Source organism: Notolepis coatsorum, assembly GCF_963971535.1.
Source record: "Notolepis coatsorum genome assembly, chromosome: 1".
In the NCBI taxonomy this organism is placed as follows: domain Eukaryota; kingdom Metazoa; phylum Chordata; class Actinopteri; order Aulopiformes; family Paralepididae; genus Notolepis; species Notolepis coatsorum.
The window spans coordinates 7,429,421-7,456,235 of NC_140165.1; the positions used below are offsets into that span (position 1 = coordinate 7,429,421).

Sequence of the window (26,815 nt, forward strand, 5' to 3'; positions counted from 1 at the left end):
TACCAATAGCTTTCTTCACCAAAGTGTTCCTATAGGTGTCTACTAACACCTCTCAATTTATTCAAACCCAAATCCTCTGGGAAAATTCTGGAGAGCCAATCAAAGTTAAGGAGCCCAGGGGGCTTGGGCGAAAAATATGAAAAAAATAAAAATCAAATATTAATGTGTGGGGTGACTAACTAGGGGTTTTCAGGGGTGCTGAATCTATTCCAACCATTCGTTTTGAGTAAAATTGGCTCCCTGGCCATAAAATATTGGTATACCCAGAGGGCTTGGGTGAAAAATATGAAAAATCAAATATTAACTTGTGGGGTGTCTAACTAGTGTTTTTCAGGGCCAAGACTCTGGACAGCAAGATGCCACAGAGACAGACAGCAGCAGCCAAGACTCTGGACAGCAAGATGCCACAGAGACAGACAGCAGCAGCCAAGACTCTGGACAGCAAGATGCCACAGAGAAAGGCAGCAGCAGCAGCCAAGACTCTGGACAGCAAGATGCCACAGAGACAGACAGCAGCAGCCAAGACTCTGGACAGCAAGAGAGCACCAAAGAGACAATTGCAGGGACCAAATGGTGGCCCACTGGCCAAGCACTGCAGAGGCAGGAAGGGACCAGTGGCAGAGGAAGGGGGTCCAGGGACCTCACGTGTCAGACCCAGGTTTGAGTCGCTGGAGTCCATCTCACCGGAGCAAGGTATCTTCGAACGTACGTAATCTCCGTCCGCCACCTGCCCCCCCTAGAGCTATTATTTTAACATTTATTTATTAAAAAGAAAAAATATTATAAACTAAACAATTTTTTAATTGATGGTGATTTCCTTCATATTTTCCTAGTGTTGCTAGTTCCACTTGTCTGTGTTGCACTGTATCTATCTGTGTCTGTGTCTTCCAGGCAGGCTACATATAGACGAGACCTCACTGTCATCAGACCTGTCGATTGATCTCAGCCGCCAGGATGACCTGACCTCCCTCACCACACAGGAAGGAGGGGATGAGGAAGATGAGGAACTACCCAGTTTCCTAATACAGATGGACAAAGGTGAGAAATACTCAAGTTAACTGAATGTAAATTAGCCTGTACAGAATAGACGTGGATTTGCTTGGTTTCTGTGGGTTATTCTCGTGGTGCAGTCTTATTATTCTACCGCTGGGCGCCATGTACGCACGGTTTGAGCCGTGCGTAGATATACGCACATTCACACAATCTCAAGCACACGTTCAAGTTGATAAGTCCCACACTTTGCTTAGAAATTATCGTACGCACGGTTTACGCACATATCTGTGCGTACGCACCATTGATAAATGAGGGCCCTGGTGTTATCATAGGGAATGAGTCTGAGATCGCAAAAGTACAATACCGGCCGCATCCTACCAGGTGGCGGTATCGAGCACCCTTTGAAACCTTGTGTCTTGGGCTCTGCGTCGACTATATGGGTCCGGGTCGGCTATTTTCCTCCGGGCAAGACGAGCGGTTATAACGCTCGGATTGAGAAGAATCAAATGCTCCCGATGCATGTTGTGTGGTGGATTATGTTTGCGACACGATGGACATCAATACTTGGAATGGCGATCAGATAATTGGAATATTATTTTTGTGGTACATCCAGTGATGCCAGTAACTAGTTACTCTAATCTGATTACTTTTTCAGTAAATAGTAATCTAATTTACTTACTTTTTACAAGCCAGTAATCTGATTACAGTTACTTTTCTAAGTGGCTGTGCATTACTATTTAGTTACTAATACTATCTCATAATGCTGATGATAAGAGAGCCACGGGTACAGACAGCTAGACCGGAGATGGGACGTGTGCTCGTGCACGCAGGCACACAGCCACATGATTTTAGAATGGCTTCAGCATGAAGTTAAATCAACTATCCAGTTCATTTTATAGTGTAATTTGGCTACTTGAGAGAGAGTGAGAGATGTTATGTGCGACTTGCAGAGTGGAGTACGCACTGAGTCCGTTGTCTCAGAATGGATTTGGTAGAGAGAGAGCAACAAAACTGTTCTCATTCTCATTCTTATGTTGTGGCAGCAGCAGGGGGGACGACGACCACTTCGTAACACAGTTACTTTGAAAGTAACTAAGTTACTTTGATAATCAAGTAATCAGTAAAGTAACTAGATTACTTTTTAAAGGAGTAATCAGTAATCAGATAATTTTTTACAAGTAATCTGTGGAATCACTGGGTACATCCTAGTCAAGGTAAGGGCTATATGATATCAATCTTGCGTTGATCCAAGCATGTCTTCATTGCGATCTGAGCGTATGTGTGTAACGTTAGTCCACAACGTATTCCATTGGTGATGATCAAAGCATCAACATTTTTTATTTGAGAATAGTAGCTAGTCCAGGCAAGAAATGGCAACGCTTTTAGTAGAATACACGCATACGGCTATTACTCAGCCTTTCGGGAATTACCCCAGACCACGCTATAACTATACTTATATTTACCACGGTATAACACGTATGGATGGACACATTTATTCTTTTTCACATATTGAACGATCGATATTTGATGTCAAATGGGCCATAGTATTGTATCCATAGCTATAATATAGAATATAATATAGCCCTGCAAACAAGGTGACGAAGTCCTATGTTTTAATGCTTGGCCTAACTACCACGGGCCCAGACTAGTCCCTGGCGCAGAATGTTTTAATACTAGGGCTGGGACTTTATCGCATTCATTTCGATTAATTAACTACAGAAAGAATTAAAAGTAAAAAAAAATTATGCATTTAATCGCATGATGATTTTTCTTTATTGTGTAAGAATGTTACCTTTCGGGCGCTCCAGTAGCACACCACATAGAGCGCTGAGTCGCGAAGCGGTTGTCCCGGGTTAATTTCCCAGTCCCGGCGACCATTTGCATCTTCCCTGCCTCTCCTCCCGTTCTCCCTCTATCGGCCCTGCGTGGCCAGAAAAAGCTGAAAATGCTATAAATAAAAGTAAAAAAAAAAGAAAAAATTTTACCTTTCAAAGGAGACCAGACTCATGCATGTGCTATAAGTATAAAGTATAATAAATCGCTAATGACTTTTTTCTTAGTCTGGTTTGTTCATAAAAAAAATTAAATAAGAGAAATTGAGATCAATCAAGATTTTTATTTTTTCAATGGTCAACTGTTGTTGAAAGTACTGCGTTTTACTTTTACCTCAAGTGTTTGAGTTTACAAAAGGTCCTTTGCGCTATATATTAGGGCTGACCTTCAAAGCTTTTTTTGGCAATCGAAGCTTCAGGTCCAAGCTTAGATTTTAATTCGAAGCTTAGATTTTTTTTTTTTTTTCTTTAATTATAATATTTTTTTTATCTTATGTTGTGGCACTTGTACAGCACTTTCGTAAACTTTGTTGTTTTTAAATGTGCTCTATAAATAAAGTGGATTGGATTAATTAATTAAGTAGCCCCTTTCGTGACTGTGACGCAGCCAACAAGGTTTCACTCGGCTGCGCTGCCTGGGTGCAGTGGGGCTGCTCTCACAGCCAACGACATGACATTTAGGGATGGGTACCTTTCACATTTGAACCGATACCGATACCGGTACCTGTGAATCGATACCGGTACCCAACGGTACCTTTTTTCGGTACTTTAGTCTCAAGAAATTTAATTTACCTACCTCAGTCGTAAAAAAAAAAATCCAAACTTCAAATAACTACAATTTCGACAGTTTTCGGCTTGTCATTGCTCCAACTGCTTTGTTGTTGAATCAAGTCAAATCCTAGGTAAGCATATAATATTGTGCGTGTGAACGTTGTCATGAAAAGAAAAAAGTAAAAAAAAAAAAAAAAAAAAAAAAATCGGTTTCTCACTTGATTCGATACTCGGTAGTACCGACGTGTTTCGGTTCGGTGCCTCAAAAGTACCGAATTCGGTACCCATCCCTAATGACATTACATAATTATGTTGCAACCTTCGTCTATCAAGCAAACAATTATATTATATTTAATTTATAATTTATAATTATATCAGACAATGCACCTACAAAAGCAGATGATTACAATTAAATTAGCCAACTTGGTAACACATTAGTCATAGCAGCATAGGCATAGCCTTATTAATGTTTTGTGTGGCATCGCCGTCGTGTACAACGATACTTACGTTTTTTAGGTGATTTGACAAAGTTGTTGTAGAGTTGTGATATGCCATTTTCTTCTGGCATATCTGGCACTCTGCTTTTTGGGCATTGTGTTTGCATATTTTAAAGTGTAACCACACGTCTGATGATTTCTTCGTCGACATGTCTGCTGCACATGTCCTTGTTGTTTTCAACACAGATAATCTCCATGTGCTTGTTGTAGAGAGGTGGAGTTGAGGCGCCGCTTACTTTCGTTTTAATTGGAATGGAGGCAAAAGAAATAAAGAAGCTTCGAAGTATTTAAGACAGCCCTACTATATATATATATTATTCCTAAAATTGCTGCACTTTGTTAAAAATTGCATTGATCTGTTGGTCTGTCTGTAGTAGCTAATACAGGATTTTGCTGCTTAAACGTATGTATAATGTATATCGCTGTGGATAACTGGAATGGCGATCAGATAATTGGATTTTTTGCATTACATCAGAGACCAGGTAAGGACTCTATATATCCAATCTTGCGTTTATCTGATATTTTTCTCTCCCGCGATTGAAGCTGACTGTGTGTGGCTGTTTACCGTTGGGTGCAGGAGGGGGGGGGGGGAGTGCCGCGCTCCGGGGACCATTTCATGTATGCACGAGGAGACATAATAATGATAATCTAGCGTTGATTTCAGGAAGATTCGATAATCAGGTGAAAAATGACAACCTGATAAGTGGATTCCACTAAAACGCTATTTTCGCGTATTTTCCCTGGAATTACTCGGAAGCACCCAAACTATATTCATATTCAAAACGGAAATGTACGGATGAAAAAAGAATCAGTTTTTTGCACGTTGACCAGAAGCAACTCACTGACAATCAACGGTGTTATTAGATCCAGCCGCTAGTTCAGTGTCTTAGGTTTTTATTTGATTAAAAAGGTCTTAAAAGGTATCTTTTAATTAACTTGTTGAAACCTGCAGATTTGAGAGTTATATTTGAGAATGTATTTCTTATTTCTTTTAGGTCCTTCAGAGCCGCCCTCCATTACAGAAGGGATGTGTGTCTGGTGCAAGTTTAGAATGTATCCCTTTTGGCCTGCAGTGGTAAGTGGAGATATTTTGGTTGACTGAGTGTCGGTCTCATACTGTAACTTACACATACATGTTGACTGAGTGTGTCGGTCTCATACTGTAACTTACACATACATGTTGACTGAGTGTCGGTCTCATACTGTAACTTACACATACATGTTGACTGAGCGTGTCGGTCTCATACTGTAACTTACACATACATGTTGACTGAGTGTGTGTCTCATACTGTAACTTACACATACATCTCTGACTATTTCCTACTTTGTCGATTGGTAAGAATCCTTTGTCCAATCCTTATGTTCTCTTTTTTTGTTTTGTTTTATTATAATATTTTTTTCCATTTCATTGCTAGAGATCAATGATTTGTTTTTGTTTTATATTGTTTGTATTAGGGATGCTCGATATTGGCTTTTTTACCTATACCGATATTGTCCAACTCTTAATTTCCGATACCGATATCAACCGATACCGATATATGCAGGGTTTACCCCCCCAAAAAACGGAATAATTTCAGGTAATTAACATTACATATCTCTTGTTGTGGAATTAACACAACAGTATGCATACTTTTGACAATAAATAAAATCAGAATTTGTTCTTACTTGCTTGCCTGGGTAAATAAAGGTTATTATGTAAAAAAGAAATACCGATACCGATATTTTCCGATATCACATTTTAATGCAGATATCAGCCGATAATATCGGTAGGCCGATAATATCGGACATCCCTAGTTTGTATTTACATGTTCGAATTAAAGATACTTTTTTTGTATCTAATCAAATCCTTTCAAAGCACAATCCATGCCGTTTTTCATACTGGATACGTGCAGCTCCGTTTAGCTTGGATTAGATTCAATTGTATTGTCATCATACAGCACAACACTACAGTACAATTCAAATAAGTTTGGCATCTAACCAAAGTGCAAAACAGTAAAGTGAAATAGCAATATACAATGTACAGGTGATTAAACTGGATATAAATTAGGACTACTGAGTAATCATGGTGCTAATCAGATGTATGTACAGAGTTGTTGTATTTTGTGGGATATGTATAACTACAGATATAGTATCATACAAAAATGATTATATGCAGGTATGTACAGACAGATGTGGATATAGTAAGAATAAATATATACAGAATTATTGTACATGCTATCATATAGAGTTATATGCAGGTGTATAAGTAGTTATATAGAATAATTATATGCAGGTATATTTGGACAGATATCGATAGATGGGTATATTGGTTAGCCACAAACTAATGCAAAGTCAATGGGGACAGGCTCCTGTCTGTACAAGTTGACTGAAACTAAATGAAACCTGCTCCACTGCACACAAACCACATTTCAGTTAGTTTTGGTCAGCTTACTGGAGTTTCCCCCCATTGACTGCATTAGTTTAGTGGCTAGCTAAGTTGAGCTGCGAGTGTCTAGTATGAAGAACATCATGGATCGTGCTGAGAAAGGACTCTTTATCTGTGGACAACATCACTGGTGAGTAGGAAATACAATTGTTACTGTGGCGCTCTGCAGGTTGAAAGTGTGAACTATTCCTTTAAATATGTTACTGTGGCGCTCTGCAGGTGAAATGTGTGAACTATTCCTTTAAATATGTTACTGTGGTGCTCTGCAGGTGAAACATGTGAACTATTCCTTTAAATATGTTACTGTCGCGCTCTGCAGGTCGAAAGTGTGAACTATTCCTTTAAATATGTTACTGTGGCGCTCTGCAGGTCAAAAGTGTGAACTATTCCTTTAAATATGTTACTGTGGTGCTCTGCAGGTGAAACATGTGAACTATTCCTTTAAATATGTTACTGTGGCGCTCTGCAGGTCAAAAGTGTGAACTATTCAATTATCACAAAAACAAGGACACCTAGAGAAGGCATGTGTCAGTGGAGTGGGATGTTCTGAATCCAGATTGGAATTTGTAGATTAGATTCTTTTCCCCGCAAGGTACTTTTCGACCTGTTCATAGACTATTTTTTCCATAATTGAAATGACGTACATTAGATATGACAGAAATAGTCAACAAAATCTGCCCGAAGGGGAGAAATGAATAAACGAGCCTTGGCTAGGCGTGTTATTGTTATGTCTTTCACACCAGATGCTCCTAACCTTGATTTGTCGTTAAAGAGACAGTCAGAACTGTAGCCTAGTGTCTGCTGTAGTCAGACTAGTTTACTAGTTGGTCGTATTAAACTAGTCAAGCTGTACAGAGATTTAAAGGTCCCCTGTCTTATAAATAGCCTTTTCCAGTGTTTAGCATTGTTTTCTAGCAATGTGGGGTTGTACCAAGCCTTTTCCAGTGTTTAGCATTGTTTTCTAGCAATGTGGGGTTGTACCAACACTGATTTGATGTGAAATCTCTAGCTGCTCCCGTTTCTTCAGTTCAGCTCAGACAAGAACCTCCCCCACTGAACCAAGCCATTCAGAATTGACTCGCTATCAGGGTTAGAAATAAACTTTTTTTTTTCTGGGCTTTTTTTGCCCCCCTTAACACTTTGATCGCCATGGTTCAAATTCATAATTTACCATCCCTAGCCAGCTCTATTTGTCTATGGAGAAGTTCCCCTTCTTTGCAGGGCTATAACTTTTTAAATTCTATTGCTAAATTGCCATTATTATGGCCCATTCAATGTCCTATATCCATTGTTCAGGGTGTAGCAACGATATACTTTTTCATTCACATATTCATACTAAAATATGGTCTAAAGTATAAGTATGTTTTTATCGTTTTCTGCAGCTTTCTTCAGAACGTGATTTAAAGCCCCAAATGCATTATATGCATGATGAAATACAGTTTGATAGCGATCTGTGCCAGATAATAAATTTCAACTGGAGGTACTTCTAGAAGTTACTACGCATCATCTGACCGGATGGGCGGGGGGTCGTTTATAATTCCGTGGGCAGCGTTAGATGATTCATCCAGTGTGGTCATATGATCATCATAGCAGTTTATATGGAACACGTTAGAATATAACGCTGCAACTCACCGTGGCTTCCTCGCGCCGCTGGCAGATGAGCGTGGAACAGAATTTTTTCTATTATGGGATGGAGAAATGCCCGATCCATTTCCAGGTTGTATAATATTATATACGTCCAAATCATGTTGTTTTTTCGAGTTATTTGCACCGATCGATGTTCACTGTGTCAAGACGGAGTCTCTAACGATAGCGAGTGCCCGGACGACATATGGATGAGCACTTCCGGTTCGACGAGTCATTTCCTGTTGGCGATCTGCCGATCGGCCACCAGATGGCGCTCTTGAACCGCTAGAGAGTTGAGTGGAGCTTTGCAGTATATCTCAGGGCCCCGGAGGGAAAATATGATTTCGATCACAGATTTTTGAAATATTGATATCAAAGACGAGTTACGGCGTCTTCGGCAGAATGAGCATGGCTAGGAATGACGTCTAAACACGTCATCGGCGATTAAAGTGTTAATTAATTTTCGGGGGCTTTTTTTGTATTTCGGGGGCACTGAACTTTTATGATGAAAAAGGTTATTAAACATCCTTATCATTTAAAAAAATACAACCATTTTGTGGCTAAGGCTGTCCTGGTGGTGCAAAGCGCTGTATTTCTTTACAGTCTTCGTCCTGCCGACAAAAACATCCACGCAAACTGCTCCTTGCACACTACCAGCCAGGCAGATTTTTTACCAGCCAAAAATTCTAAAACTAATTTGTGTTGCATATATATAAAACATTTCAGTACATTTCAGGTAGATAAGGTATTACGTTCAAGTAGATAAAGAATACACACTTAAATAAGAGGCCAGAGTAACATTTTAAGCAAATTATTTTAATATATTGATTGATGATTGATTAATCAATACAAGTCAATCTTAAGTTTATTTGTAACCTAACCTAATCATCAGACTCCTCACTCTAGCCTCTTTGCAGGATTTAACAGAACATAATAAAATGTGAAGGTTTTGTAAACCTAACTTAAACCTCCTCTCAATCATGTCCTCATCACAGTCCACAATCTCATTGATTTACTACAGATGACTGTGGTGTTATGTTAATGTGTTTGCGTTATACAACAGAGTGTACAGGCCACCGTACTCGGGGTCAAGGGGCAGGTACGGGAGGGGCGATAGAGATACACCTGTGTGATGTTGCTACGGAGTTAAGCTAATAAAGGATACTCGTCACAACCACAGCAGCGGACTCACGTATTTGTACTGTGAAGTAACACGACAACGACAAACGTGGTGTTTCTGTTTTTCTTTTTTACATACTTACGGAACAAGTTAACAACTCACCACTGTCTACAGCCCCCGCATCATACTGTAGCCTAGCCAGTCTCTTGAAACTATCTTCAAACTTCCACTGCTCTGGAAACGTTCTTTTGTCAGGTGGTCCCACTCATCCTTTTCGTCTGAGAAAGCCGCGGTGGGTTTTCTTTTTATCGGCCGGCTTACTCCTTCCATATGGTTCCACATATTTATAACCCATTAACGTTATTAAGCTAACGTTAGCTAATCGGGCATAACGTTTACAGTGCAAGCAGTGTAAACAAGGAGAGATTGAGGGCTGCAAAAAAGGCGACTGTCCTTTAATTTACATGACTATTTTGTTCAAATCTGCCCGCCATTGGAGCTTTGCAGGTGCTTATTTTGTTCCCTGTATATATATATATAATTGGTAAACTGTCTGGGGCTTTTTTTGCCCCCCTTAACTGATTTTCGAGGGCATTTGGTAAATTTGAGGACATCCCAAGCCCCTGTTAATTTCGACCCCTGCTCGCTATCCTACGTAGCAAGGCGCTGATCTGGTTGTAGTCACCGCCCACAATCAACAATTCGCTCAACAACGGAGCAGTGGGAATAATGCGTAAGCGGTCTCCCTGTCCCTGACTCTCCCTCTCTCTCTCTCTCCCTCTCTTCACCTGCATTTTGCACACAATTGCGAGGAGCCGCTCACACATGCGCACGAGGCGATCTATCCTCTCTCTCTTCCTCTCTCCACCTGCATTTTACACACAATCGCGAGGAGCCGCTCACACAGCGCACTGGCGCGATCTATTCTTTCTCTCTCTCCACCTGCATTTTACACACAATCGCGAGGAGCTGCTCACACGCGCGCACGGAGCGATCTATCCTCTCTCTCTTGCTCGCTCGTTCTCTCTCTCGTATGTATCACGCTGTGTGGGTGACTGTCACTCAAAGCGCTTATGGGCGGAGCCCAGCCCAACAACTTGAAATCTTGAAGTGGAAAAATGCTGCTTTAGAGTACTTGATTAGAAATACAAAACAATGAATTTTTGTGAAAAAAACCTTACAGATGTGTTCCATAGACTCATGAATTGTGTAAAATTGCCCAAATAGTGAAAGGAATAGCAAAACATGGGACCTTTAACACAGATGGATTGGACATGGATAACATTTCCATTACACTATGTTACTGTGGCGCTATGCAGGTCAAAAGTGAACTATTCCTTTAAATATGTTACTGTGGTGCTCTGAAGGTCGAACGTGTGAACTATTCCTTTAAATATGTTACTGTGGCGCTCTACAGGTCAAACGTGTGAACTATTCCTTTAAATATGTTACTGTGGCGCTCTGCAGGTCAAACGTGTGAACTATTCCTTTAAATATGTTACTGTGGTGCTCTGCAGGTCAAACGTGTGAACTATTCCTTTAAATATGTTACTGTGGTGCTCTGCAGGTCAAACGTGTGAACTATTCCTTTAAATATGTTACTGTGGTGCTCTGCAGGTCAAACGTGTGAACTATTCCTTTAAATATGTTACTGTGGTGCTCTGCAGGTCAAACGTGTGAACTATTCCTTTAAATATGTTACTGTGGTGCTCTGCAGGTCAAACGTGTGAACTATTCCTTTAAATATGTTACTGTGGTGCTCTGCAGGTCAAACGTGTGAACTATTCCTTTAAATATGTTACTGTGGTGCTCTGCAGGTCAAACGTGTGAACTATTCCTTTAAATATGTTACTGTGGTGCTCTGCAGGTCAAACGTGTGAACTATTCCTTTAAATATGTTACCTTGGTGCTCTGCAGGTCAAACGTGTGAACCGCAAGCAGAAGAAAGCCAGCATTCTGTTCATGGAAGACCTGCTCTCCAACCAGAGCAGAAACGGGTATGCAAGCTTTGTTTCTCTCTCCTTGTCTTTAGTTAAATGAATCACCTGCACCTTGTCACATGTGAGACGAGGGGCTGCTGTAGGTCACCCTCTATATTGGAAGTTGGTGAACTGCTCCTCCCCCTCATCTTTTTATGCCCACACCAATGATCTTGTTCACTCAGACTTGGAGCCATGTACTGTGTTCCTCCTTAAAGGAAGCCACCATCATAAAACAACATAAATCTCAATCTAGTACAGCCTTAGGTCGCTTTCACATATAGTTTGGTGGACTCGGTGCGATTCGGGGGGGGGGTGAAGTTGCAACATTGTTGCATTCTTCATTTGGTTCGGTTTGCTTTCACACTGCAATTTGTCAAGTGCACCAAACTTTCTGAACAATGTCACACGATCGAAAAGGGCGCTCGTCTATTGGATATATAGAATCCCAAAAACAGGCTTTGGGGACAACTCTACAGTGCACACACACACACACCACATTATTCTGTGAAGCAGCCCAGCACACACACACACACACCACATTATTCTGCGAAGCAGCCCAGCACACATACACACACACCACATTATTCTGTGAAGCAGCCCAGCACACATACACACACACCACATTATTCTGCGAAGCAGCCCAGCACACATACACACACACCACATTATTCTGCGAAGCAGCCCAGCCCACATACACACACACCACATTATTCTGTGAAGCAGCCCAGCACACATACACACACACCACATTATTCTGCGAAGCAGCCCAGCACACATACACACACACCACATTATTCTGCGAAGCAGCCCAGCCCACATACACACACACCACATTATTCTGTGAAGCAGCCCAGCACACATACACACACACCACATTATTCTGCGAAGCAGCCCAGCACACATACACACACACCACATTATTCTGCGAAGCAGCCCAGCCCACATACACACACACCACATTATTCTGCGAAGCAGCCCAGCCCACATACACACACACCACATTATTCTGCGAAGCAGCCCAGCCCAGCCCAGCGCACACACACACACCACATTATTCTGCGAAGCAGCCCAGCCCAGCGCACACACATACACACACACACCACATTATTCTGCGACGCAGCCCAGCGCACACACATACACACTAGTGATGTTAAGATTCACCGATTCGCATCGGTGCACCGGCATAAACGTTCAAGATGAGAGTGCATCGGTGGAAAAAGTGCGCATCGGCTACAATTCAGGTTGAACTCGCGATGCATCTGTTGTAGCGCCTTTGCATCGGTCAAAACCCTGAATCGCATTATGTTGAATCAAATCGTATATCGAACTGTAGCTCAACAGGGGTGAATCGCATCGCCCGGTGCTTCAAATGTATCGTTAATGTATCGTATCGTTGGCAACGTATCGAGATGCGCATCGCATCGGCCTCAGTGATGGAGATGCAGTCATATAATTTCCTCTCATCCACTTCTGTCAGCAGTGCACTGCACACAGCAGAGACTATCTTTGCTTTGCTACTACGGAAGGCGAGAGCCGTGTCACAGTTATCAACAAACAGGGAAGTCGAGGAGAAAGAGACACAGCGCACTGAAAAGTACACTACATACAAATCAAATGTTTGGCAATACTTCGGATTTTTCAAGAAAGACGGACAACTTGACAAATCGCAAGCAATTTGCGAACGATGCCGTGCCCCTATAAAGTACACAAGTAGTACGACAAACTTAGTGATGGACATAAACAGGCGACATGGTGTGGATACTACGTTTGCGGCTGCCTCCCCGGATTCAGCTGTAGCTAACCCGGCCAGCGGCAGCAAGACTGGTGAGCAACATATAGCAGCTTTTTTTTTTCACACTCCGCTGGCTAACAAGTCTACCCGTTCAAAATCAATAACAAACGCTATCGGAAAAACCTGAAAGTAAGACATATGAGTTAAATCACTCAGTGAGGTGTTATGTCCGTGAGAGTGGTGTTTAGTTTACAGCAGCCTATGAATGAATGAATTAATGAATGAGAACTTTATTTAACAGATTGTAGAATGGGTACAGTACAGCTCAATACACACAATTGTTAAGGGGATGCAGACCAGAGAAAGACGTTTGTCTTGTTTACATCAGGGTCCCCCATTTTCTATTTATATATGACTGCCAATAATAGTTTAAATGTCTTCCTTACAATTGTAAGCAGTTATGAAAGACCCGTTTGTGAAAGGCTATTTTTTATTGTTCATATAGAAATCACACCACTGCTTTCTGCTCACTGCTGAGTTAGTCTACCTGCTGAAAGAGTGTTAAGCACATCAGCCTGGCAGACAGTAGTATGGGCATTGCACTATGGTAATTGTATTTTTGCACATTGTTAATCCTGGGCAATGCATCCTTAAATTGTTCAACTGTGAGGTGTTATAAAAGTGTACTGGAGACGGAGAACAATTTTTAAGGTAAAAAAGAAACGGCATAATGGGATGTGCAGTCCTAGTACACTGTAAATAATGTGACTAGTGTTTACTTTAAAAAATTAAGGCAACAAAGGGACACGTCATATAATTGAATAGATTTTAATCACATACATTTGATTAAAATTGATTGAATAAGTGAACTGAATTTAAACCAAAAACTTCAAGTGCATGTTAATAATAATAACAGTTAAAATGTGTTGGATTTAGTAATAACATGCCAAATCATGAGTTAATATAGCCCAACATTTTAAGTAAATTAAAATCAATTTCCCTTGTGAAATTGAGTTGTACTTGCAAAAAGAAATTGGGCTATATTAACTCATGATTTGGCATGTTATTACTAAATCCAACACATTTTAACTGTTATTATTAATAACATGCACTACTCCCTTATTCAATAACAATGCTCTCTTAATTGGAAAACGACCTATAAGATTCCCTATATGGGAAGAGCAAGGCATACACTCATTAGGGGATATTTTTAACAAACAGGGTTTTTGTAGTGATAAAGAAATACGCAAAAAATTTAATCTCACCAAGTCCACATGGCTTTTTCACAAACAGTTAGAGCTATGTTTGAAGTCTCACGGTGTTCCATTAGACAGACCAATTGAACACCACAGATACCACAAATTCTTCTACTCAAGAGAGACATCGAGAGGTTTTGTTTCAGAATTTTATCATCAATTACTAACGTCCTCGTATGAAACCCTCCAACTTGACTCTGTCTGGAGGAGGGATATACCAGACCTGGAAAATGACTTTGATTGGCAAGGAGCCTGGGCAAATGTCCGACTTACATCAAGGAACCCGGATCATCAACAAATCAATCTTAACTATATTCACAGGACATACTTGACTCCTATAAGACTGTGCCGAATGGGGCTCAAACAAGATTCCAAATGCACCCAATGTACAAATGGGGACGAAGGGACATTTATGCACATGTATTGGGACTGCTCACCAGTTAAGGCATTCTGGAAAGATGTGACCCAACAAATATCAAAACTCGTATCTTGGAATATACCTGTACACCCCTCGGTATTGCTGTTGAATGATGTTTTTGAGTTTGCAGTGAATCCACAGCTAAAGAGATTGGTTTTATCGGGTATCACAGTAGCCAAAAAGCTGATCGCATCACGCTGGTTTCAACCGGAAAAAATGTGCCGTAAAGTTTGGTTTCTTACATATCTCGATGTAATTTACCATGAAATATCTACAGCAAGAATTCTGGGTCTCAATGAATCCAAAATGTCAATGTGGTTAGAAGTGGTGGAGAGAATAAAAGCTAGCTTATAATGGTAGTGTCTGGTTAGGTGCGAGGGATAGTGGAGGTACTTCTCAAGGTGGGGTCCGGGAGGGGGGGGTTCGAGCTGAGCATATGTATGTAGGTTTTTTTTTTTAGATAACAGGTATTATGGGTATATCTTATATAAAACAACTAACCAAAATGTGATCTCATTGGATGTGCCCTGACAATTAATGCTTGTATATCTTATCGTGTGTTGTCATGTTTGTTTATATGTTTGTTTTAAAAAAGAATAAAAAAAAAAAATACAAAAAAAAAAAACATGCACTTAAGTTTTTGGTTTAAATTTAGTTTAAACTTATGTGATTAAAATCTATTCAATTATATGAAGTTTCCCTTAGTTAACTTAATTTTTTTAAGTAAACACTACACAGTACATTTCGCAGAGTAAATTTTTCTCAAACTGAGTACATTTTACTCAGTTTGAGTAAAATGTACTCAGTTTGAGTAAAATTTACTCTGTGAAATTTACTGTGTATACACATTATTTACAACACATGGCAATTCTTATTTACCTGCTCTAATGAATAATGCAAATGTGTTTTAATTGGCATTATAGGACTTCAATAACACTGAATGTCACTGTTCCCATAATTTCTTAATTTCTATACCCAATATCATGTCTTCTTGCGGTGCATGGTTTACTTGAATTGGGTCAACAGATTACCATGCATATTAAAAAGAATACCAGGTAAACATGTATTTATGCAAAATCAAAACATTTTATTGCAAGTTTATTGCAAGTTTAAACATAAAAATTAAGCACAACATAACCCCACACCCCCCACTTGACCGTGCCTCCCCTCACCCCCACCCTTGACCTTTCTTAAGCCAGTAGCTTATTCTTGAGGTTGGTCACTTTTGGAGACAGCCTTGTCCAATCCAGCTCCAGGAAGAGTTTCTGGAAGACTTCGAATGTGTACCTGAGACCAAAGAGAGGAAGAAAACCAATGTCTGATGCTTAAAATGAAATGGACAACAGTCTCACAACATTGTAAATGCCCCAACACTTGACCTTGCCTCACCCCACAAGGTAAAGTGTACACATGGTGCACATTATAAACAAACTGTTCTGTGCCAATATTCAAAACCATGAAGCCTCTCCGCTCAAATGAGTGACTATTTTGGACAAATCTGAGATGAAACAACTACTTACAGTAACCGGATCACTGAAACTCAAATTTAACCAGAACTTGAAGGAAACAATGTTATTTTTGACAGTGACTTTTCCCTTCACTCTGCAAGGGTCACCCTTTTAAGCCAGTAGCTTATTCTTGAGGTTGGTAACTTTTGGAGACAGCCTTGTACAATCCAGCTCCAGGAAGAGTTTCTGGAAGACTTCGAATGTGTACCTGAGACCAAAGAGAGGAAGAAAACCAATGTCGGGTGCTTAAAATTAAATGGACAACAGTCTCACAACATTGTAAATGCCCCAACACTTGACCTTGCCTCACCCCGCAAGGTAAAGTGTACACAAGGTGCACATTTTTTTTTTTTTATTCTTTTTCCCCCTCCATTTTCCTCCGATTTTTCTCCCATCCCAATGTTAGTCGTTATGCCAATTCCCAATCCCCTTCCTGGTCGCTACGCACTTACCCCCCACAGTCGGTCTTGGAGAGTGGAGGCTATCACGTGCTTCCTCCGACACACGTCCAGCCAATCAACCGCTTCTTTTCACCTGGCAGCGCGGATTCTCATTGAGAGGGCGTAGCGTGTGGAAGGATCACACTATCCCACTCAAGTCCTATCCGCGCTTAGCAGGCGCCCCGACCGAACTGTAGGAGTTTACAACGACCCGGACCCACCCCGCCAGCTTCTCCCACCCTCTAATACTGCCAATTGTATTAGTGTGAACGGCCAGCCAAGCTGTTGACAACCCCGGAGCTGTGAGCTGGATTCGAACAGGCGAATCTAGCCGCTCCGGGGTTTGGTGACGAACGCAATCTCCGTTACGCCACCTGACCGCCCACAAGGTGCACATTATAAACAAACTGTTCTGTGCCAATATTCAAAACCATGAAGCCTCTCCGCTCAAATAAGTATGGCTATTTGGACAAATCTGAGATGAAACAACTACAGTAACCGGATCAATGAAACTCACATTTAACCAAAACTTGAAGGAAACGATGACTTTTCCCTTTCACTCCGCAAGGGTCACCTTTCTTACCAGTATCTTATTCTTGAGGTTGGTCACTTTTGGAGACAGCCTTGTACAATCCAGCTCCAGGAAGAGTTTCTGGAAGACTTCGAATGTGTACCTGAGACCAAAGAGAGGAAGAGAACCAAAGAAAATGGCATAAATAATACAGGTTCACTCAAGGTAGGTTAGAAAAATGTAAAGGCCTTTAATTCTGTGTACCTTAGTTCCTTGGGATAGGCAAGATTCACTGCATATGCCAACCCAACTAGCATGGAGCAAGCCCATGGGAAATTACCCAGAGCAGTCAGAACTTTCACGCCCTCTATGACGATACCGATGTCGTCGGGACCCTCTGATGTTTCCTTCTTGATCGTGTAGATTTTTGTTGTTTGTACAGCAAGGACCTGCGACACACCATCTCCATCAGCATCCTGAAAGGGCAAGAAACTTTAGACTGTACAGCCACAGGAGAAGGTCCTATAATTGAACATCTCCCAAATTCCTTCCTTCCAACCTTTGGACAAGAAAACCAATGGCCGTATTCACAAAACATCCTCAGGCTTAAAGTTGCCCCCAACCCTTTTCTCTCTTTTAACATGTGCTTCAACTTACATCATACTCCTTTAAGAGCTGATCTGTAGATTCCCCAAGGTACATCACCAAGCCCCGAATGGCAACATCTCTGGTGATGTTGATGCTCGGAGCCTGAAATGACACAAATAATCATTATTCTTCAGTATATTGCAGTGTGGAGGATGTGAGCAACTGCATCAACTGTGGGCCTATGGACGCCTTTACCTACTTCCTTACTGTTCATTGACTAGTTCAGCTTTTAACACCATAACCCCCCATACTAGTCACCAAACTCGGGGACATTCACATATTTTCAGAGTACATAATTATGAAATGAGTTTGTGTTTTGTCGCCTCACGCACACACACGTGTGTTGTGTGTAATTACCTTCCATGGTCCAGTAATTATTATTAGAACTCCGAGCACCAAAACTTTGCAATTGGTTATGAATCCAAACCAGTGGAGTTCTCAATAAGCTGGTCAAATAAGAGTCCATCTCAAAATAAACAGAAATTAACCAAATACAATTTGAAAACTATTTTCCAACCAGGTGCCCCACATTAACCAACCGCCAACTGTGTATTTAAAAGATCTGCAACTATTTCATACTCTGTTGTAGAGAGAATGACAAGCGAACAATACCTGCTGTATATTTCATATAAGCAATGATATTCCAGCAGTTTGACCACAACATCCCTGAAAATATTAGCAAACAGAAAAGTCATTGAAGAATACCTCAAGTAGGATAGCCTTCAACCTCATCCCCACGGCGCCACCCTTGGACTGGAAGAGGGCCAACAGCTTGGGAGTGTATTCATCCAGCTTGGACATGAACTGTGATTCAAGGTGCACCATTGTGATTCTTTGAAACTCATCCTGGAGCTGAAAGACAAAAAGGAACATTGAAGCCTCAAATGGTACAAGTACATTTCTAAAAACTGTATAACCATGAAATAAATAAAAACACAAAATCCATCCTCCTCACCATCACTGGCCTCTGGTAGGCCTACATCAGAATGGTCAACAGTCTGATTATGGTGACTCGCAAACACGTCTTGCTTAAAATCACTCAAAGAATAGCCTATATGGCTTCTGTTTTTGTGTTTGAGAAATGTATTGTATATATTTGTGCAAAAGTCACAACCTTTAAATACACAAGACAGTTTCGTGCCTCTTCAGATGCCTTCCAATATGCTGAAAGTAGTCCTTCACTGTAGGACAATGGCGACTGCAAACTAAACACTTAAAATTAATAATTCCTGGCCTTGAACTTTCTCCTGCTGCATGGTATCTGGATAAATGTGTGCGAAGGGCACCCTGTGTTTTGAATGTGCAAGGACAACCGTCATGTAGACATGGCTGGGGTTGTGCACTACCGAATGTTGCGTGTTGTAGTCTGTAATGCTTCAGTAGATTCCTCCTTGTAGTAGACAATGATTTGCAGATCTTACAGTTCCACCTCATAGTCCAAGCCTAAGATAAGGAAAAAAGTTATTCATTTACATACCCAAGTAAATGGAAGATTGTGCCACTTCTACAAGAAATATTCACAAAAAGAAAATAGGGAAATTACACCGTGTTGTGGCTGATAACGTTACAGCTTAGCTAGCACGATAGCTAGTTAGCAAGAACTGGTTGGCTAATATAGGCTAGCTAGCTAGCATGCGAGCCGACAGCATGGTGCCTGGCTGTTGCCACGTTTTAATCTTAACAGGTGGGTTACCGTGTCGGACCCGTGCACTGAACACACACACAAGTCGCGGCACTTTGCGAGCGTCTAGAGGCTCTGGTTGCATTTTTCGCCCAACATATAAATACTGTTCGAAAGATCTATTTTTTGCCGTTCTAATGCAACCTCACTCTACCAATTCCGTGCCTCGGTTCTCGTGTTACATGACTGTCAGCCGAGCGTCTTTTTAGCAAGAACTGGTTGGCTAGTATAGGCTAGCTAGCTAGCATGCGAGCCGACAGCATGGTGCCTGGCTGTTGCCACGTTTTAATCTTAACAGGTGGGTTACCGTGTCGGGCCCGCGCACTGAACACACATACAAGTCGCGGCACTTTGCGAGCGTCTAGAGGTTCTGGTTGCATTTTTCGCCCAACATATAAATACTGTTAGAAAGATCTATTTTTTGCCGTTCTAATGCAACCTCACTCTACCAATTCCGTGCCTCGGTTCTCGAGTTACATGACTGTCAGGCGAGCGTCTTTTTAGCAAGAACTGGTTGGCTAGTATAGGCTAGCTATAGCAAGCATGCAAGCCATGTAGACGCATTAGCGAACCAAGATAAGATAGTGAAGGGGGAGTCGGAATTGCATGCACTCTCCTACAACAGTCGGAAAAAAATTCTCCTGAAATGTAAAACTTAATGGGCTACTTTTAGCAGCATGTTACATGAATAAAAACAGTGGTACTGCATTAACTTGAGAACAGGCAACAGATTAAATGTACTCGTAATTATTACTCACCTGGGTCCGTGTGCATGTACCACACTCGCTGTCTTTGGATATAATGGCAATAGCATGATCCTTGCATGTGATTGGCCGCATCATCCACGTGGTGTCAAAATAAGGTCTCATTAGTTGGGCGAAAGTGCCAGGTGATTAAAACCAAAGACCTCCTAATGAGTAAAATCTATCAATTTTCTGCATCTCTGACATTGCTGATAAAATATAATTAAAATCGACTCAATGTATCACAGCTAATTTTATTCAACAAAAATTGTGTAAAATGCAATTAATAAATTGTTCAAATTCGTTGAATTCAGCCCAATTTTATTGCATACGGCAGTCTTTTTTATTATGTATAAGTTACTAATAATTATTTAATAAATATGAATTAACCCCAATCCCAGTTTTGAGTGTAGAGAGAACCAAATATGTAAATCCCTTTTTGTTAAATTATGATTTGCTGCATACCGTAATTCCTCTAATAGTGACCCGGGCTTGTATTTGCTTAAACTGTAGCGGGTACCAGGCTTTTATTAGGAGGAGGCATGTATAAGAGAGAGGCCTATATTTCTAATTTTCAAACTGATCATAATGAATAAATCAACATTTTGTGTCAGTTTGAACCCAGTAAAATGTACTGGGTTCATTTATTGAAACCAAGTACTGTATGAAATAGTAAACAGTGCAATTACAGGTGGTCACTGGTCATTTCAACATTTTCAAAGTGAAATCAAGTAACTTTACCTTAGCAGCTCAGTATGCAGCTCAGTATATTAGTAACCCGGCTTGTATTAGGTCGGCTTATAATTGCTTAGCTCAAGAGCGCACCCGGCCATTAATAGAGACCCGGTTTGTAATTGAATACCGGTCACTATTAGAGGAATTACGGTATATAAGTTATAAAACCAAATCCTATGTCATACCATAGAATTGTATCATTATTTTGCATCGTGTTGAATCGCATCGTATCGCCCTGAATCGCATTATGTTGAATCAAATCGTATCGAACTATCAACAGGGGTGAATCGCATCGCATCGCCCGGTGCTTCAAATGTATCGTATCGTTGGCAACCAGGGCACGAAATTGGAGCCCGCCACCCACCATTGGCGGGCAGATTATTTTGAAAATCCTGTGTGGGTCTCATTTCCGCCCCAAGCGCAGCTCCAGTCATAATATCGATGGCTCCGGCAGTTAGCAACGTTCGGTTCATATGATACTCTTATTTTGAAAACCCGTGGCAACGAGTCATATCCGCCCCAGTCCGTGCTTCTGCTCGCATCAACACAGAGGCTCCTATTGCCTCGGGCAGTCTGCTCTAGTCTAGTGTGGACCTCCGTGAGCTAACGTTACTGTTTAAACAATGACCCAGTCAACTATTCACTTTTAGTTTAATACATGAGGCATTGTCTAACGGTATCTAGCTGGCTAGCTACTGATAGCTGCTGATATCAACAAATGCTCCAGCAATAGTCGAGTGCATGATACCTCTGTTCGCTCGGTAGGCAACGTTAGCTCACGTTAGCTCTATATGTCCCAGTAAACTAAATAGTTCACTGAGGCGTTGTCTTAACGTTATCTAGCCGGCTAACAGTAGCTACAGATAGCTCCTGATATCAATGTCTTATAACATTGATTCGATGTGTATTCCCAGCCCAGCACACACACATACCACATTATTCTGCGAAGCAGCCCAGCCCAGCACACACATTATTCTCATATTGCTGAAATGCTGACACAGTTTTTTTACTTTGTGACATTGGTCGATTGTTCGATTGAAGCTCATTGCCATCATTCTCTCGCTAAACAACTTGTACACCTCTTTGTTTTTGTGAGTGGCCACAAGCAGCTGTTTAATTAACTCGTCTGACCATATTTCTATCAGGGCTTTTACCTCCTCATTCGCCCACGTCTGTCCATGAGACATGTTCCACGCGTGCTTGTTTTGCAGTGCGCGCCGTGGTGTTTGTTTTGTTTCCTTCTACTCAAGATGCAGTTTATCGGGTCACTTCCTATATTTGGTCTTGCGTTTGGTCCGATGAGCATTCACACCACAAAAGTACGCACCAGGGTTCACTTGGAAGCGAACTGAGACCTAAGTTTTCAGGCGGACCAGAGTTAGCTTTTTTGGTCCGCACCAGAGTTTGAATGAGCTTTCACACCAGCCCAAACCAAGCGGACAATCCGAGGAAACGAACTCTGGTGCGTTTAAAGCGGACCAAACGGCTCTGGTGTGAATGCGACCATAGGCCAACACACATATGACACTTGTGAATGTAACATATCAACGGCACTGTAAATTTGTTTAACTACTCGGTGTATATATCGAGTATAAATGAAGATTGAATGAACATAATGTCAGTAGTACAGATTTGAAACGCACACGTTCACACACGACCCCCAAAAATATAAAAGATGAACTGAAACCTAAGGCTCTGTTTTCTAGGACCTCCACTAAGTAAGGGATAATGTATAGCTACGAGGTCATTGTCGCAAAATAATTTACCGACACAGAGTTTAAAATACCAAGGCGCAGCGCAGAGGTGTTTTAAACGTCAGTGAAGGTCAATTATTTTGCGACAATGATCGAGTATAGCTATACATTATCCCGCTTATTACATGGCTAACTTACTAACAATATACCGAATTCATTTTACATCGACAAGACGAGATCAAATGCAGACGCAGTTCTGTTCTGGCTCCGCTGTCATCGTCAGACACTCCGCTGTCAGTGCAGCCAGCAGGTGTGTCTGATTGGCTGCACTGATGCAGTGTGTCAGTGGCCTTGATTGCGAACAGCTGCGCACAGCGGTCATTATTGTTCCACAGAGGTCCGTTATCGAGTAATATCGGACCTCTGACGAGCGCTGACGAGCGCTATTGACCAATCACAAGCAAGCATTTCGGCGAATGTGAAAACGCCATGTAATAACGACTACTAACGACCTCTTTCCTATGTTTTGTTGAAGCTTGACTGTGGCTTTAAAAACATTGAAGCCTTTCAACTGTGAAGACGCAGATCAGTTAGTGGTAAGAAACAAAAAAAAAGATTGCTTCTATAAGTATACACTACTCTTCCATATGGTGTACTGTACTCATGGACGTGTTTGTCATGTTGCAGAGTGAAGCCAAAGTGAAGTATAACGCTGCCATCAGCTGGTGTCTGGAGCTCATAGCAGACTACAGGATCCGTATTGGTGAGCACTGCCTTCCTACAGAGGGACTCCATACACCATTATTTAATTTTTAATTAATTCATGGGTGTGTGTATATATATATATATATATGGGATATTATGCTGTATTATACAACCTATAGTTTAATTTAATTTCAAACCTTTATTTAAACTCAAACTGAGCATTATTAAATTAAAACATGTACAACTTGATTGACAAAAGGTTGGGGAGAATCTGAACCTTTTTTAAGGGCTGTTGGCTGAGCTAGAGGGGCATCATGGCAAATGCAGATTTACCCTGTTCAGAGCAAATGGTGTTATTGGGGCCGTAGTGTCAGTTTGGATAACATGCTCATGGTGGACGTGGCTGATTATTGTGGCGGACCGTTGAAAATTAGGTTGAGGAAAGCTTGGAGTAACATATTGGTGTTTTGTATCAACTTTGCAGGATGCGGCTCGTTCACCGGCTCCTTCATCCAATACTTTGCCGGCGACATCAGTAAGTTCAAAATAGTAGAATTCTAACCAGTATCGTTATTTTCCCAACCTCCGCGAGAGCTCCTCCTGACCACCATGACACCTTATACTCTCTCCACCTCCTCTCCTCCAGGCTATCCCGTGAGGAGGATGTACCCCCGGGGCACCTCCGAGGAGCACGCCTTCCCCTGCAAGCTGATGATGGAGGACCAGCTTGAGCTCCAGGAGAGGGAGAGCGTCCGCGTCAAGTTCAGCCCCATCAAGTTTCTGCCCGACCCCGAGGAGCACGCCTTCCCCTGCAAGCTGATGATGGAGGACCAGCTTGAGCTCCAGGAGAGGGAGAGCGTCCGCGTCAAGTTCAGCCCCATCAAGTTTCTGCCCGACCGCACGCACGCCGTCCGCACACGCTTCAACGAGAAGCTGGTGCAGCACATCGTCAGGCGGCGCATGGTGGAGACTCACCTCCTGGTATGAACGACACGGATGCTCTCGACTGCTACCCAATACTATATAGCGCTCCACATGGCACACGTGTTCCACATAGACGGTCACTGGACAGAAATGATGATCTAATCCAGTTTTCACAATTTGAGAAGCATCTATCTGTGGGCCAGAAATGCAGAGGAACATTGCTTTGATTTGTGATATGATGCACGGATTGTATTTACTGTTGGATCATTGGTGTTGGGGAAATCATGGATATTCAGTTTTGAGCCTGGTAGCAGCCTGATATCTGATCTCATTGTTATTGACACATCCCTAGCTATTTGCACATGCTGGCATGGACTCTGCACAGACTGTTGCAAAGAATACATTTGTGATATGACACATGCCCTCTAGTGGTAGCTCTTAGAAATGCATGTGCCACACTAAAACAAATGGTAAATGAACTGCATTTTATATAGCGTTTTTATCCAAAGTGCTTTTGGCCAGGTCTTGCTCGAAAAAGAGATATTTGATCTCAAGCGACTACCTGGTAAAATAAAATAAAAGTGTCTTGCTCAAGGACACTTTGACGCGCTGCCGGGAGGAGCCAGAATCAAACCTTCTGATTACCAGATGACTGCTCTACCTCCTGAGCCACTGTTAGACATCCCATGATTGGCGGAAGTAAAGGGATGCACGATTAATAAAAAAGAAAAAAACAAGTCATAGACCTATGCAATCTCATTTCTAAATTATGACTATAAAAAATAATAATTACTTCGAAAATATTTTTTTACTTTTTACTTAACTTTTTTAAATGATGACAAAAAATAAGAATCGTGAGAGAATCGTGATCTCAATTCTTAAGAGAAAAAAAAATCATGATTCACATTTTAGCAAGAATCATGCAGCCCTAGCATCAATCGTAAGAAATCATAATAGGTTATGAAGGTATGCATCTTTTGCCTCCTACCTACTAGCCTCCCAGGTTGAGAACGACTCCTCGCTTTAGACCGTGCTTTTTACTAAAGACCTTGTCCTTCAGACTAGCTGTAGGGCAGTGCTGTCTCTAGTTACTATATTCACAAACTGTCCTCAGTTATAGGGATCTTCTTCTCCCTCCTTTCCTCTCGCTCTATTCTTGTCTCTGTCTCTCTCTCTCTCTCTCAGGCTGTGATCAGCGGTCAGCAGCAGTCCAGGTGGCTGCGCTCCTTCCTCCAGGCCAGCTGCAGGGTGGTGGACGTGTACATGGAGGACAACGGCCAGCTGGACCAGGTCTACTACTACCTGCAGGAGCTGTACAACACGGCGCCCGCCACCGCGCCCTCCCTGGCCACGGTGGACCACATCCGCTTCGTCCTGGAGGTGCTGCTGCCCGAGGTGAGCTCTATGGTTTTTTAATAAGCGTATTTTTTTTCTCTTGAAATCGCCGTCGGTTGTGTGATAGTAAAGGGTTAACCTTCTGTCGTGTGACAGTGAAAGGGTTAACCGACGTATTTTTTTTTATTGAAATCGCCGTCTGTTGTGTGATAGTAAAGGGTTAACCTTCTGTCGTGTGACAGTGAAAGGGTTAACCGGCTGTTGTGTGGCAGTGAAAGGGTTAACCGTTTTGGTAGTGCGACAGTGAAAGGGTTAACGACCGATGGAGAGAGAACCGTTGCTTACAGTACATGCCGTCATTACTCTCGTCAGTGTGGTGAGAGTTGCTCGTTGTCTTGCAGGCCGTTATCTACGCCATAGCTGGAGTGGACGCGTTGTCCATAAAAAAGGCAGAGGAAAAGTACCTGAAAGGTCCGCCTATAAGCAAAAGGTAAGTTCGTTCTGAGTGGACCTCTCTTCTGCTGAGTGATGTTGATTGTAGGTCTTATTTAGGGTGTGTCCTATTCAGCTCATTGAGTCTCCTAGATGTTAAATGAACCCTGTGTTCCAGAATATTGATGTTGGATTTGTGTTTTATTGCAGAGAAAGAAGAGATTTTGAGAGTAAGTACACGATTTATTTACTATTTGAAGTTACACTATTTTTACTTTTATCATGATTGTGGTGATGATCATTATGCTTATTACTGTTCTGTATTATTATTGCCATTGTTCAGGCACTTCAAAATGGTAGGGCCAAGAATTTGGCTATTTTGGACTTCAAATTTAAATATTTGTGGGGGGGGGGGGGGGCTTCATGGGAGAATCATTCAAAATAGAGTACTTGATCTAACAAGCCAGTATGGTATTTCTTGACCAGTATCGGCACATTCTAAATGTGGAATTCTATCACTCTGACTCTACATGAAGGCTATTCCAAAACATGACATTATGATGATGGTTATTTGTTTATTAATTATGGACGTAATAAATTTTTTTTTTTTGATGGATCATGATAACAATTTGCTTGCTGTCAAATGTCAGTATAAAACTCTGCACTCAAAATAGTCTTCCTTCTACTTACTTGTAATGCTTAGTTCACTTTGCAGGCTTTGTTTTTTACAATATAAAATATATAAACCAATCAACGTATGTGTGCAACATTCTGGACAGCAGTCTTAGTGAAAATGTAGTCCGTTTT

The 26,815-nt window shown here is 41.5% G+C and overlaps 1 protein-coding gene across 1 annotated transcript; it reads left to right on the forward strand.

Moving 5' to 3' along the window:
• Positions 1–356: 356 nt before the first annotated feature.
• Positions 357–26,324, forward strand: LOC311243004 (PWWP domain-containing DNA repair factor 3B-like; the record flags this gene model as incomplete). Its single annotated transcript, XM_084332066.1, has 10 exons — positions 357–705; positions 892–1,038; positions 5,098–5,168; positions 11,182–11,261; positions 23,148–23,208; positions 23,300–23,375; positions 23,802–23,852; positions 23,964–24,298; positions 25,427–25,636; positions 25,978–26,324. The coding sequence occupies 10 exons, from the start codon at positions 357–359 to the stop codon at positions 26,068–26,070; spliced, it is 1,473 nt and encodes a 490-aa protein (XP_084188192.1). The 3' UTR covers positions 26,071–26,324.
• Between the last annotated feature and the right edge of the window lie 491 nt (positions 26,325–26,815).